The following is a 17,095-nucleotide window of genomic DNA, read 5'->3' on the forward strand; positions in this document are numbered from 1 at the left end:
CATATTTTGATTCTACCACTCATTCGGAATGCAGATTCATCACAAGAATGAGTAAGAAACTTGTGTGTTGCTCTTTTGAATAGATTGATCATTTTTATATTATAATTACATTATAGCAAGTACGAGACATGCGATAATCAACATAGAAATCGCATTCATTATTAGTGTAATCAGATAATATTGTCAGTGCTATGGATTTTTAGTTTTTCTATAAAAACATTATTTACGTTAACGAATTCTTCAATTTTATAGTAAGCTTTTTTGAAAAGGAAGTATTTTATATGACATTTAAATATTTTTTCAGGCAGATTTATAACAGACTCTGGTATTTTGTTGTAAAATATTATGCAATTGCCATAAAACGAATTACTAAGTTACTAGTTAAACGACATTTAGGTAAAATCAGTTTGTTATTGAATAATAAGCATTTTGAGAATTAATTCTGTGTAAAAAGTTAAATTACTTTACATACACGTTTGTACCAATATATAATAGAATATGATATATATATAAACAAAAGAAACAACAGTCAAGAATTAAATTCGGCACTACAAGAAAAATAATTGGTTTTTCCTAAGAGGTTGGGAAATTCCTGCATTTTTATGCGGTTACATCGCGACTACTGTACACCAATTACCTTGAACTGACTTGTTCTATTACATATATACTATCTGTGCATTAACATATATATACTAGACTACGACTCTGTTATTTGATATATCATGAGAATAAAGAGTAATTTATAGTATACTCCTGGAGTATACTATAAATTACTCTTTATTTATATATATGGAGTATTACTCCATTACAAACTCTAAACGTATGTAGTACAGAAGGGATTTTCATTAAACTGTATGGGAATGTAGGAACTGGTCTGCTCTTATCACTACAACTGATTTTGGACTTTGTTTTGGCAGGTAGCTGATGTATAAACGAGTAACTTAGACTACTTTTACTTTAGGAAACTAAAGTTAAATTCCTAGCGGACGAAGTCGCGGGTACAGCTAGTACCTGATAAATATTTACAGCAATTATTTAAGAATTTGCTTTTTTTGTTAAATTTAGCACAGAAATCCAGCGTTGCATATAAATGGCCCGAAGCAATTGTATTAATCGAGACAATTTTTTAATTGCCCCTCTTATAATCAGGGAATGGGCCCCACTTTGAAAAACACTGGACTTGAATATACAATTCCAACATTCTAGGATAGCTTGTGTCCGTGTATGTGTATGTATGGTTTGATACAAGAATCAATCCCATTGATTATCAAAGAAGACTATTTAAATCTAATACTAATTACTTGATAAATTAATATAAATGATTTAATATATTATTATGTTAAATTCAGCCCATTGAAATCTAGCGTTGCATTTAAATGGAATTTAACTTTATTTTTCATTAAATAAAAGAATTTTTCTAAATAAAAGTAGCCTAAGTTACTCCTTATTACATTATTTGAATTAAAAAGAATATACCGAAAGAGTTGAACTTTATTGTAGTTACAGTTTAGGCAAACCTGTACAAATAAATGATTTTGACTCTGACACTAATCGAATATAATATATAATCTTTCAATTACCTAAAATTAATTACATTAATACAAAAAAAAACAGATAAAAGAAAACCTAAAAAGTTAATTGCTATGATAAATTAATATTGTAATATATTATTATCTAATAACGCTCGCAGCATTTCCACGTTGAATTGCTAACCCTTTATTATTCATTAAATAAAAGAATTTTCATGGCCTAAATAAAACCGCCCCAACTCGTTTATAAATACTTTTGCCTCCGCCCCCCACACCCCTGTAGTATTAAAAAGATATATACTTATTCATTTACGTATGTATATAACTATAATATCATATAACATATATATATGTATTTATTTCGATAATTTAGCATCCCCTCCAGAGGAACACATTAAGCAATTAAAACTTTAGCCGTATTAAATCACGGCTGAAGTACTAGATAATATATTTATAATAAAAAAAAAATAAAGAAAAAAATGCGATAATAAAAACAGTAGAGAAACAAATAAAATTATTAAAAAAAACTCCTTATTACATCAGCTACATGCCAAAAAAAAAGTCCCAACAAAATCTGTCCAGCCATTTCAGAGATTACCCGGAACAAACAGGTATACAGACAAAAATTGTAAAAAATGTTATTTTGGTGTATGTACCGTATTTATATTCATATGCATGTAGTAAAAAACGGTTATTTCAATATTACAAACAGACACTCCAATTTTATTTATATGTATAGATAATTTAATGAACAGAACTCACTGTTTTAAACCTGTGAGTGGTTATTTATTGTAATAATGACGAGTCTTTTACAGGACTTTATGAGAGAGGTATATAAGTTTTAAATGTTTGTATTTATAATTTAATTGGCTTGATGGCGTCGGTGGACTATATAGCGGCTTACTTCCGAAGGATACGGGTTCGATTATATTATCGTATGATACATAGTATTCAAAAGTATATGATACTTATGAATACTAAAGTTTTTAAAAAAACCAACAAAAGCTGAGAAAATTCGACAATAGTGTAAATAATAATAATAAAGTTCTTGGAAATAGATGAAAATGACATAAGATCAATTATTTTTTAAATATAATTTGTTGCATTTTGTTTACGTTTATCATTTTGCACCGCTAACAATTATTCTCTGCACCACCCATTATATATATTCTACCGCTTATTCGGAATGCAGATTCATCACAAGAAGAATAAGCAAGAAACTTGTGTGTTGCTCTTTTAAATAAATATTGATTTACTTACATTTAATTAACAACAAGGATTAGGCATGCGACAATCAACATAGAAACCGCTACGCACTTAATCTCTGTTCAATCAGATAACATTGTCAGCGCTATGAATTTTAAGTTAGATATTATTACTACAAAAACATTATTATCATTTATAAATTCTTCAATTTTATAATAAGGATACGAACTGTCTAAATTGTTATAGTTTATAATTATTATAATTTGTTCCATGTTTTTGAAAAATGTAGAACTTTGAAATATGACTCTACATTTTTGTCGCACTATGCAATAGGTATCTGATCTGGTTGATAATCCCCTCCGATTGATCTCCAATCCAATTCAAACGGGGACATTACGATGGCCTAAGACGAGGTTCGAACCCCCAGCGGTGCTATCAGACTAAAGTCATCCGTCAGGCGGGAGTTGGCCTTCAGCCGCTCCATAAGTCCTTCCTTAGTTTGGAGTGGCATCTGCACTCGTCCCCTATCGTCCAGTAAAGCTGTATAGGCCAGCTGCGGCCAACAGCATTAGTGTAGTCCGATGAAAAATCTAGTTAGTATCCAATTTTAATCATTTATTTTACATTCTACTTCTCTATTATATTACTTGAACTGTCCATAAATTATATTACAATACTTACTCAGTGCTGTTGATATCCATGGTTTTAAATCCTTCATTACGCTTCCACAACTCTACGGCAACTCTGGTGTTTCAACGCCGCCAGAGATGTGGTAGAATACTAACGTGAGCTCGTGCACCATCATTACAATACTGTCTCATAGCGTACTCGTAGATACCCCGTGTGTTCATTTTAGTAAGTGAAACTAAAACTATTGCAACATTTATACTTGTCATTTTATAAAAACTGGTCAAAGAACTTCATTTATATAAATAATTATAGAATATAAACAACCAATTAATTTATATAAACATAGAAATAATTATCCACAGTACATAAATTTAATAAGAAAGAAAGAAAGTTTATTTGATACTCATGACAAGAACAAAAATAATTTTTAAATTACATATTCGATTGCTTTTGTACCACTCACACAACTTTATAAACACAACACTTTCTAAATCTGAATAAAATCAACGAGAAGTCAGTGAAATATTATAATTTATTACAATTTATTTACAGTAACTGTGATATGGAAAACAATTATTTTAAACAAATATTGTTTGTTGAGTTACAACTACAGGATGTTCTGTATCTAATCATGTACAGAATATGTACAATTATAAAGTATTTTACGAGACGTGTGCAAAAAAACCGCGTGCACCCGGTTATTCCTACTGTGTTCCTAGTATGAATCAAATTAAAAATGAATCTGTGTTACTGTATACATGTACAACATTTAGTTGAAAAGAATACGAGCTGAGTTTCTTGTCAGTTCTTCTCATCTCGAAATCATTGCGAACTGACGGTAGATTTGACATATCATAAGAGTCTGTAATAGACCTACATGAATAAAGATATTTTGATAATATAATTATTTGGGTATGATTTCTGGAGAGAAAAGCACAGTAATTTTAATTAGTGGTTTTGTTATTTACCTAAATTTGTTTTTAAATTGAACTATGAAGAACTATAAAAGTATGAAGTATTTTTATTTTTTATTTGAAATTTATGCTATAACTAGTGCTGTTCCTTCGCGAATTCTGTTACAAATATATCCATAAGTATCTTATATATATATATAACAACATATAATCTAGTGTTTTGAGTAGTCATGCTCACTAAAATGTCCAGACATGTGGCGGCGTGGTGGGCCGGGTCATTGGGCTCCCTAAAATATGGTCGAGCGCAGTGATGGCTGGCTCATCCGTCATACTCGTGAACGGGTGCTGCTTGTAGGGACTGGTCTGCTCTAATCACTATGACTGATTTCCTCTTATTAATTGTTTAACCAGTTGGTTATATATTCAATATTTTGAATATATAACCAACTGTTTGAGTATTTAATTGAATTAGTGCTAATTGGTGGTTTGTATTCACACACTTAAACTTAAAAATGTAAAGTAATAATAAAATTATTTAAAAAAGCAACACGCAAGTTTCTTGCTCATTCTTCTTGTGATGAGACAGCTTTCCGAACGAGCGGTAGATTAAAAAAAATGTAATGACTATTCAAAAGTGCTTCAATGTAAGTTTATTTGAATAAATGATTTTCTATTCTATTCTATTCTATAGGTATCCTAGGTCGCCAGAAAGCGTTGGATGCGAGCAACGCAACGCAACCCAATAAGTCTTGCTATCAACGATAGCCAGACTTATGTACAGTAATAATAATAATAATAATAATAATCTCAGGACAATTCACACAACGCCATCTAGACCCAAGTTAAGCTACCTAAAGCTTGTGTTATGGGTACTAGATAACCCATACAAGTACATAGATATTTTTTTCGTAAATACATACATATTATACATAGAAAACACCCAGACCGATACAAACAATCATACTCATGAATACAAATGTTTGTGCCGTGCGAGGAATCGAACTCGCGACCATCGGACGTAAAGCGGTGTGCTAGACCGCTAGACCACCGAGGTCGTCAGTACCACAGTCACCACAGTATATAATATCCATTAGATATCATAATGACTAGTGTTATCAACGTAGTCCCATAGTAACAATGGCCGTCTGTTCGCTCAATCTCAGGATCGAGTTCATACACCCGAACTGTATCTAAGATATGCGGCAATTAATTGATATTGAACGATGATAATAAAGTATTGGAGCCGTGTGCAAACGTAATTGTTAATGGGAAGATATCTGGCGACACCAAATTAATAATTTAATTTTACGGGCAAAACACAAAATAATTATAAATGCGAAAGTTTGTGAGTATGGATGTTTGTTACTCTTCCACGCAAAAACTACTGAACGGATTTTGACGAAACTTTACAATAATATAGCTTATACATTAGAATAACATATCATTACATAGAAAATCCAAAGGACGGATTTTGATGAAACTTTACAGTAATATAGCTTATACACTAGAATAACATATCATTACATACTTTAAAATAAAGTCGCAGTCGCTGTTTGTCCCTATGCATGCTTAAATCTTTAAAACTACGCAACGGATTTTGAAACGGTTTTTTTTATAGATACAGTGATTCAAGACGAAGGTAAAATATGATACATGTACACCCGTGCGAAGCCGGGGTAAGTAACTAGTAATATTATAAACTTGAAAGTTTGTGACTATCGATGTTTGTTGCTCTTTCACGCAAAAACTACTGAACGGATTTTGATGAAACTTTAAAGTAATACCTATAGCTTAAACATCAGAACAACACATAGACTATATTTTTTACTCAAATTTATCGCAGGTGAAACCGCGTGCACAGCTAGTATATAAGCAAAAATATGACAGGCAATCTTAAAAAAAAGTGCAAGAATTAATTGGTGTCTGTTTGAGCAGTTCTGCGGGGACAAAGATCTGAAAAGGGATGAAGAATAATGAAGCTGAGGTATATAATGTGTCTGATGAGTGAGAGGTGCTGAGGGTTTTAATAACGAAAATACAGAGATAAAATAAAATACAACCAAAATGACAGCGATATATAATAGAACTAGCTGTTCCCGCGACTTCATCCGCGTAGAATTAAACATTATTTTTCTAAAATAAAAGTAGACTAAAGAACTAAAAATTATTATGTTCGTCTTAATTTATTCGTTCCATTAGGTACTGATAGGTTCAAACTAATACATTTACATCCTGCATCATCCCTTATTTTATCTCCATGGAGGTTGAATTTATTAAAATCGTCTTCATCATAGTAGCTCCAATCTTTAATTTCAGTTCAATCAGTCGAAAATCTAAGAAGATCTCCTATTTTATCCCCTTAGGGGTGGAATTTATCAAAATCCTTTCTTAGGGGATGCCTACGCCATAGTAGCGTTATGCATGAAGATTTCAGCCCGATCGGTTTAAAATTGACAAACTTTCATCCCCTATTTTATCCCCTTGAGGGTAGAATTAATCAAAATCCTTTCTTAGCGGATGCCTACGTCATAACATCTATCTGCATGCCAAATATCAGCCCGATCCGTCCAGTGGTTTGGGCTGTGCGTTGATAGATCACTATATCAGTCACCTTTGATTTATATTTAGATGTAACAAAAAGAAATATGTCAATAAATATAATAATAAAATTCAAAAATAGTATGAAACTTATCAAAGAGTTCGCTACAAACAGTACATTGATTTTTAGCTGGTTCAGGTTTAATATCACTATTATGGTCAGGTGGAAAAAGTCGCGGGTAAAAAGTAAGTTTATTATACATATCATGTATGAAACTTTGTCCGCGTTATGCACGGCACTAGTGTCAGTGATCGGTTTAAAATTGACAATGTTATCAAAGATATATATCATCCGATATTTTACCAGTAGAATGATATGACATATTTATTAGCGGATAATCGTCATAACATGACACCAGAAAAATGTAGATTGTCGGTTTAAAATGTGCGTTGATAGATCACTATGTCACCATTGATTTATATTTAGATGTCAGTATTATGGTCAGGTGGAAAATGTCGCTGGTAAAAGTAAGTTTATTATCACATGCAATGTTCGCCTTAAGTGTTGTTCACACGGCACTAGTGTCGTGTGCAAAAAGGCTTTTCAATTTCTATTATCAAAGATATATATCAAGCGATATTTGTTACCAGTAAGTGATATGACATATTTATTAATAATCGCTCTACATGACACCAGAAAAATGTAGATTGTCGGTAAAATAGTTTATGCGATATCTTGTTGATTCTTGCTTCATTTTCATGTGGTGACCGCAAAGACAATGTTTTTTTTTATACTAGCTGTACTCGCGACTACGTCCACGTAGAATTAAACTTTATTTTTCTAAAATTTTCTTTTTTCTTTCTTAAGTTTCTTGGCACAACCTGTGGTTGACTGGTAGAAAATGCCGTAAGACGTTAACTCTGCCTTATGTAGTTTTACCTTGGTATTTTGTGCATTAAAGTTATATAAATAAAAAAATTTTTCTAAAATAAAAGTAGTTACTCCTTATTACAGCAGCTACCTAACAAAAAAAGTCCCGTCAAAATCGGTCCGAAGCTAGCCGGAATAAACATACAGATAAACAGACAAAAATAGTAAAAAATGTTATGTATTTTGGTGTATGTACCATATTTATATTCGTGTATATGTAGTAAAAACAGTTATTTCAATATTACAAACAGACACTCCAATTTCATTTATATCTACATATAGATTTTACTGGCTGACCCCGTAAACGTTGTTTTGCCAAATAAATGAAAAAATAGAGCTTGATAATAAAAGGATGAACATTTGGGGATGTATGTTTTTTTAATGTCACATTATAAAAAAAAGTCATAAAAATTTAAAAAATGTTATTGGTGGGCAACCCTTATCACTTAAGGGTATGAAAAATATATAGTAGCCGATTCTCAGACCTACAGAAAATACATATAAAATAACATAAAAATCGGTCAAGCCGAGGAGTATAGTAAGTAGTACCTAACTAACATTGTGACAAGAGAATTTTATATATAAGATTGTTTTCTATATAACTATGTTAATTCTCAAAGTTAATATATTTATATCGCAATACATTAAATATACAATATCAAGTTGCTTATAAAAAATATAATTATTAAAAAAAGTTAAGAAAAATAGTTTCTCACAATTACAGTTTTGGAAACATTTAAACAAGTAGTGACATCTAGCGGTGAATAGTAATTCACAGTTAGTTCTATGCTTCTGGAGTTGAAGTTATGTTTCTGCTTTGTAACGTTAGATGGCAGATTACATCTCATCTCTAAATTGAAGCGAATAAATACTTTACGTAATTATTGTAAACAGATTTTGATCGATTCCTAACTGTCTTATTCAACGATTGAGTCTGTACTCAAAGAAATGTACGGAGTTAAAAGTTTAAAAAAATCTGCCGAAGTCCTTGTAAGACACTTAGTTAAATAACAAGTAAAGTTACTTACTTGTTACTTAGTTAAGTATGTTTAGACGGCTGAACGAAGGACATAAAAGACATAGTAGTCAGTTTGAAACTGATGAAATAGAAATAATCGTTATTTCAATAAACTCAAATACAAACACTTTTGGTAGGTCATATTTTTTAATTCTACCACTCATTCGGAACGCAGACTCATCACAAGAAGAATGAGCAAGAAACTTCTGTGTTGCTTTTTTGAAAAAATGTTTTTATATCAATAATTACACAATAGTAAGAGGCATGCGATAATCAACATAGAAACCGCTACGCGCTCATTCTTAGCCTTCTCCGATCGATCCAAACGGGGATCAAAATTATGACGACCTGAGCCGAGGTTTGGGGGAGGCCTATGTCCAGCAGTGGACGTCTTCCGGGCTGCGATGATGATGATGATGATGAGCCGAGGTTCGAAACCCTAGCAGTGCCCTCAGAAAGTCGTATCCGTCAGGCGGGAGTTATCAGCCGCTTCCTAAGTCCTTCCTTTAGTTTGTAGTGGCATTTTCACTTGCCCCTATCGTCCGGTGAAGCTGTAAAGTCCAACTGCGGCCAACAGCATTAGAGTAGTCCAAAAAAAGTATGATTTAGTTATGTATAAAGAAATGAATGAAAAGATGCATTTTTGTTCCTCTTGCACTCAAAAACTATTAAATGCCATCGAATTAGATTTGATACATTATTAGATCATATTCCAGTTCAACATATAGGACTCCTATTCATCATTTCATCACGGAAGACGTCCACTGCTGAACAAAGGCTTCCCCCAAAATATCCACAACGATCAGTCCAGCGTTGCTCGCATCCAACGCTTTCTAGCGACCTAGGATACCTATAGAATAGAATAGAATAGAAAATCATTTATTCAAATAAACTTACATTGAAGCACTTTTGAATAGTCATTACATTTTTTTTAATCTACCGCTCGTCAAGGTCAGCTGCGAAAAAAACATTAGAGTAGTCCGAAAAAAAATTTTTAGTGCATTCAGATAATATTATCAGTGCTAACTTTAAGTTTTAAATAAATTAGTCAGTAGTCTAATTATGTAATATTTAAGTAGTTTAGCATAATAATTACCAGCAACCAAAGGTTTGCCAAAATAATACGTGTCGAATCGGCTACCACTTTGTCGGCTGCGTGGACAGCACGTGCAGCGGTCGGGGCCACTTTGTAAGGCGACCCGCCCCGCCCAGGGTCGCGGTTCGATTCCTGTTGTGGATTATATGGCGCCTCGTAGTGTTGACATATGATCTATGACTCGTTTAAACGTAAATTGCCTACCACAGCATCTCAAGCACGCAAATTCACCTCTTATAACAAGTAATTAAGTTTGAAACTTAAAATTTCATTATCTTATTATATTATTGAGACTATCTAATATACGATGAGTGTTTTGTGAGAAAAAATGAGGAGATAAAATAAAATGCGAATAATATGATGATCGCTTTCAGATCATCATCTGCTTCTACCTTATCCCATTTATTTGTGGTCGGCGTAATATGTTTTTCTCTTCCATTCATCCCTGTTCACAGTCATCTCATTACTTACTTCCTTTCTTACCATATCATCTTTCACACAGTCCATCCATCTCTTCTTCGGCCTTCCTCTGCCCTTATAACCATCCACATTCGTATGTAACACCTTCCTTAGGATATGATCTTCATTCTATGCATTACATGTCCATACCACGATAGACGATTACTCTTCAACCTCTCCGACACATGTTACAAAACGGATATGTCAAAAAAATCTGTTTTTAAAATTCTAAAATCATATCTATAAAAACCTCTCAAGGAGTTCACTGCATCCTACCAAAGATTATATATTTTTATTCTTTCTTATGCAAAATAATACAAAATATATGCTTTTTGCACTACAACAACCGCAGATCTACGTTAGGAACATCACTTTATCGTATGATCACAGTATACTCATGTGTTGCCATTTCGAAAGACAAAGCTGTCTTGCATATGTACCCTGTATGACTGTATTAGAGCAAGAGCCCACGATGGCCAGACTTTCGTCTTATTAGTACCTAAATGTGAAAGTTTTTTTTTTTATACCACTTAGGTGGCAAACAAGCATACGGCCCATCTGATGGTAAACGGTTACCATAGCCCATGGACGCCTGAAACACCAGGGGTGTCACATACGTGTTGCCGAGTTCTTGTATGTGTGTCCCCAACACAGGTACGAACGATTCCCACACATGAAACCTGGATCGTGGCAGGTAACAGGTAACAAAGGTAAAAATATTTTCATATCAAATTCCTTAATTTAAATTACTCGTCTATTTATTTATTTATTTACCTAAAATTAATTATAGACTAAGATACATATAATATAATATTTAAAAACTAATACATTGATATTGTCTGTGTGATCACGGCACTGAAGACGGCAATCTGCCACGGTAGCGCCGATATATTACACCTTTCGGCCAGTAGTCCTCTTTCATGAAGGTGGCAGCATGTTGGTGGGGACCAGGGCCACAAACGCTTTGAAACTCGCGTTGTGACTCGACTTCGATTATTGGGTATGGTAACCATTTACCACCATGTTTGTTTGCCACCATAGTATAAAAAAAGACAGTATGGTTACAACACTCCGCCGGACAGCCCCAAACTATATCATTTTACACTTAAACTTACGTTATATTGTGAATACTGAATTTTATATATATTATTCAGAGAACTATTAAAATGACACTTTATAAGACACTTTTTATTATTTATATAAGACATTTTAGTCGATTATGAACGGTCAAGTTTTTATATTGTAATTTTTTCCCTACCGGACGGTACGTAAGCTCAGTATATAAATCCAATTGAGAAGAAATGGCAAGAAACTCAATTATTTTTATTACTTTTTTAAAAAAAGCTAGTTTATTTACAATGTATATTTATATAGGTGTCAATGTCTGATCATATCAATTTATGTTTGTTTATTAATGAACGACGACCCCAAACTTCTGTCATTTAGCGTTTTTGAATAAACTATTTTAGAAATTAGGAAGACTAACAAAGAGAAAATTAACATTTCAAAGATGTTGTTTTTAAGATTAGATATCTATCTATATAATTCAGGAATCAAAATGTATATCCGACTCTTAATTTCTTAGAACCAGAACCCCAAAGACCCTGCTTTTAGGCCAAAAAATGTGAAAGGCCTCTTAATGTATGAAAAGGAGCCGATTATTACTGAGATAGACTTTATAAAACGTAATCTGTAAAGGAACCTCTTTTTCATCAACTTTAGCGGAAGGTCAGGTTATGCTTTATAAAGGAACATACAAAAGTAAAATGTTTCGTCTACATAATATTCGCGTATATAAAACTGTAAGGCACGGTACGTGAGCTGCAACAAGCTGTGTCGTAGCAGCTCAGAGCCAAATTGCTCGCGGCGAACCGTCGTGGTGGCGTCGCGCGCCGCGTCGCCTCGCGTCGCCTCGATGCAGACTCTTGAACAACTAATTATATACTAACAATACGATAAATTATTATAAACATGTCCGCCTCTAACACTATGTACCGAATTGCTACTAAATATTACACCGATTCATTCACTGTAAGTACAAGTTATTCGCCTCTGGAAATCTGGAACATTTCCCAATCGACTAGCATGAGCGATGACACGCTATATTTCAAAATTCACTAAAATCTCATCTAAATTTCCTTTTCTTCTCATCCCAGATGTAGTGAATATATATAATTGACGACCTCAGTGGTCTAGCGGTTTCGCACACCGCTTTACGTCCGATGGTCGCGGGTTCGATTCCTCGAACGGCACAAACATTTGTATTCATGAGCATGATTGTTTGTATCGGTCTGGGTGTTTTCTATATATATTATGTATGTATTTACGAAAAAAAATTATCTATGTTTTTGTATCAGTTATCTAGTACCCATAATACAAGCTTTAGCTAGCTTAACTTGAGTCTAGATGACGTGTGAAGAAAGATGTGTGAATTGTCCTGAGATTAGTTAGATTAGTTCGTTCTACACCAGTGAAACAAATATACAAAGAGAAGGAATCTCAAAATAAATAATCTATTATTTTTTTTTCAAATATTTCGTATGTTCCCAGCTAACTACAGTTTTGGCCTCGTTACAATTCTATTTATTGTTAAATACAAAATCAACGTACACAGTAGCAGCGCTCGACATGAAAGCGGTACCACGAAGCGTCGCTCGGGCGGGCGACGTCATGCGCGGTTACGCGTCGCCGCGCCTCGCCGCATCCCGGACGAGCGCGGGATGATGTGTACCATCCAGTGCTATTTTCACTAGCCTAAAAAAAAACAAATTCATAGATTGGGCCAATGACATTTCATTTAGTCTACACTAGCTTCGCACAATATCGATTGGATGGGGGATCGAAATTACGACACCTGAGCCGAGTTTCGAAACCCTCACAGGATCTTGGCGTATGCACGACAAAAATCTGCAGATTCTGCCAAACTGTAGAGGAAACGCCACTACACATCCTATGTGGTTGTAGCCCACTCATATCATTCAGAAACGAAATATCTCCCTTGGAAAGTTTACACTCCTTCCCGAGGAGATAAAAGCATCGCTCTTAAGAATATCCTTCAATTCTTGTCCCTGACGGGTCTAGGTAGCGAACTTTAAAAGGGCGAGCACAATAGATCTATGTAGGTCGCAGTGCTACAGGTGCAGGTATCTGACAATAGCCCAGATAACCCAATAAAAAAAACCCTAGCAGTGCGCTCAGACTAAAGTTGTATCTGTCAGGCGAGAGTTGGCCTTCAGCCGCTCCATAAGTCCTTCCTTTGGTTTGGAGTACCATCTGTATTCGCCCTTTATGTCCAGTGAAGCTGTAAAGGCCAGCTGCGGCTCACAGCATTAGAGTAGTCCGAAAAAAAATTTTGTTAGTTTGTTTTTATATTGCTGGACCATATACCTGGCCTATATACATACACAATAAACGTGACGTTGTCATATTAGATATGGGACTATGCGTTGCCGTTTCAAAGGACGATGGAGTCATGTTTCTGACACCGTAATTTAACTGCCATGTCTCACCAAAAACCAAGCTGGTTGGTTGCTAACATAGGTAAGACGGAATCGATATAAATGACGATCACCATCGGCGCTTAATATATACACCACGTCAATACGATGCTCGCGCTTTTACCTACTTCAATTCTGCTCAACATCTTTATTTTCTTTTCCCTTATTGCTATGGAATGCGATTTCCGCAGTTTTACTTAGTACGATTGTACTGAACACATTTTTAGACTTTTTCGTATTCCCCTGCTCCTATCTATACACGCGGGTCAAGCCGAGTTTCAAGTAAGAGAACTGGCGAGCGAGAGAATATAAAATATCATTTCTTTTTATAATTTAGGATAATATACTGTAGCCTAAGATCTAACTTGGCTAGTTTTCATATACGAAATATACTGTAGCCATCGAAAGTAATAATTGGTATATGAGAACTGGCCAAGTTAGACCTTAGGTGTAGTGTATATTATCCTAAGTTATAAGAAGAAATGATATTTTATATTGTTATAAATACATTTCAGGACAGACCATTGAACTTGGCACCCATTTAGATCTCACCTCTTTTGTCGTAGAAGTCAACAATGAAGGCATATCATAATATTAAACTCAGCTATCATTTCACATTTATGTTTTTGATGGGATATGATGTACAGCGTGAAGTTAAACAGGATATAACATTCCTCAAGTATCGGATTATAAATAGCAAACAGAATTTTAAAATCTAACTGGCAGATTCAGATATTCGTGGCTGCAAAAATGCAACCAAATTCTTAACATTATGGTCAGTTGGTTGCTGGTAATGGAGGCACTATATCTATGGTCACTAGTCAAACAAAGTAAAGCCTATAGAAATAAACATTTACTTAAATGGCAAACGTGCATAGCAATATTAGTTCATGCACGGGATTTTCATTTAATGTTAGACATAGACACCTACAAATATACAATGTAAAATAACTGGCTATAAAAAAATTCAGTTAAATTTCTTGCCAGTTCTTCTCAATTGAATCTGTATACTGAACTGGACGGTTACGGAAAAATATTAAATAAATAACCCTGGACAATTAACACAACGCCATCTAGTCTTTAGAGCTTGTGTTATGGGTACTAGATAACTGATATAGATTCATAGATTTTTTTTGTAAATACATACTTAATAATGATAGTATACACCTAGATCGATCCAAACAGTCATACTCATGACAACAAATGTTAATAAATGACATGACAACAAATGTACATCAAATGTTTGCACCGTGCGAGGAATTCAACCCGCGACCATCTGAATTAAAGCGGTGTGCACCAGGGATGTTAGGGAGCTCCGTAACCGTAACCGAATCCAAAATAAGAGTTTCGGATAATATCGGATAGGGGCGGAGCCTAATTCAGACACGTTATGTAACCATTTTATTAGCTATTTGTATTTTCCTTTTGAAATTCCTAAAAAAATATCCGTAACCGAAATTATTCGAAACTAACGGATAATCTGAAATCATTTCATAACCGCATCCGTATCCGGTATAATAATCATTACTATATCCGAAACCTATCCGTATCCGAAATTTCATATCCATAACATCCCAGCTGTGCACCGAGGCCATGTATTAATACAAAAAATTATACTTATATAAAGCGGCTAAAATGTCCTATATGAATAAATGATTTTTGATTTCATTTAGTCCCCCATACTTATAATCCCCACCAGTATATATTGTTAGTACTACTAGTCATTAACAACTTTCGTATTCAAATATAACAAGCATTTGAGTACAACACTCCATGTGCGCAAATACATTTAAAAAACAATTAAGAGACTTGAACTAGAAATTTTGTCTATAAATGTAAATTTATATATGTAGAATGTACTTTATACATATATTTATTTAATTATTAATATAATTGTTGGATTACGAATCCTTATTAAGTAATATATAAATTAGAGAGTGGAGTGTATTTATTGAAAAGAAAATAATTAATGGATAATATATATATAGAATAATATAGAATAATAGTTTATTTATTTGCTTGCTACATGGTAGTTTCGGATCTTATTAACTAATAAAAGTACACGGCATGCAGCACCCTTTAGAGGTATGCAAATATTCAAATTAAATCATATTCAATTTAGTATAAAAATTATGTTATTACATTACGAATACCCACAAATACATTTAAATATCTATATATAAAATTACATAATGTCATCTAATTTGCATGTAATCATCCACTGAGTAAAAAAAACATACTGACACTGCTGTAATCTATAATAATAATAATAATAATCAATAAAAAACTGACAAAGTACACAGATCTAGCAATAGAATTAAAAAAACAATAGAAATAGAAATAAAATAGACAAATAGATGGTGTGTGTGTGTGTGTTTGTGTGTGTGTGTGTGTGTGTGTGTGTGTGCACTTTTGAATAGTCATATTTTGATTCTACCACTCATTCGGAATGCAGATTCATCACAAGAAGAATGAGCAAGAAACTTGTGTGTTGCTCTTTTTAATAGATGTTTTTTTTATATATAACACTTATTTATCAGCCATTTCATTAATTTGTCTTTGAACCATTTTAAACAGATATTCGTAATTGTAGTTGGTAATTTATTATATATACTTATGCAACAGGTATAACTATTACTGTGATAAACGTGTTCACATTTTTGGTAACACAAGTTTTCCAGGATCTCTCACAGAAAATTTGTAGAAGTCACCCTTTTTTATAAATAGATATGAATGCATTTTAACAAAAAGGCAGCATTCAAGTATGTACATTGAAGGGACCATGAGTATCTTTAATTGGCGAACATGGACGTAGAACGACAAGGAAGTAGAAATACGATTTCGATCTGGAAGAACGTCTTCCACACTCCGAACACCCCAAAGTAAGCAATGTTTAATATGTTATAAGAAAAATGATTATTTTATACTTAAAAAAGTTGTATAAAATACAAAACAATCTGAATATTTCTAACTTATTTCAGAATTTTTCCACTATTTCAAATAAATCAATAGATGAAAATATATAATTAAACTGAAACAAAGAATTTGCTTTGTAAATTGCAGATACCTTCGCTATTTAGTGCTGAAATTTATCATTTCCTTTAACATTTTCACTGCCTAATATCTAGTTAAACATATCAAATAATATAGAATAACGTTTTTATCGAACTATCTGATAATTTTATTGCTTTTTTTCAGATCGTAGAGATGTGTTACTAACGTACCAAGAACTTTGACAAGCTCTCGTTCTTTTATTTAGAGAAGCTGCGCAAAATGA

At 33.3% G+C, this 17,095-nt stretch overlaps 1 protein-coding gene across 1 annotated transcript in view; it reads right to left on the bottom strand.

Annotated features, from left to right (window-relative positions):
• Positions 1 to 3,882, bottom strand: part of LOC131843263 (high affinity copper uptake protein 1-like) — a 53,982-nt gene extending 50,100 nt beyond the window's left edge. The window contains exons 1-2 of the mRNA XM_059191897.1: positions 3,802 to 3,882; positions 3,417 to 3,606 (exon numbers count right to left, since the gene is read on the bottom strand). Coding sequence (XP_059047880.1) covers positions 3,417 to 3,453 — 37 coding nt within the window. The 5' untranslated portion in view covers positions 3,454 to 3,606; positions 3,802 to 3,882. The remainder of the gene's footprint in view (positions 1 to 3,416; positions 3,607 to 3,801) is intronic.
• Positions 3,883 to 17,095: the final 13,213 nt, after the last annotated feature.

Source organism: Achroia grisella, unplaced genomic scaffold, assembly GCF_030625045.1.
Source record: "Achroia grisella isolate CSIRO2021 unplaced genomic scaffold, CSIRO_AGI_Agris_v1 utg1086, whole genome shotgun sequence".
In the NCBI taxonomy this organism is placed as follows: domain Eukaryota; kingdom Metazoa; phylum Arthropoda; class Insecta; order Lepidoptera; family Pyralidae; genus Achroia; species Achroia grisella.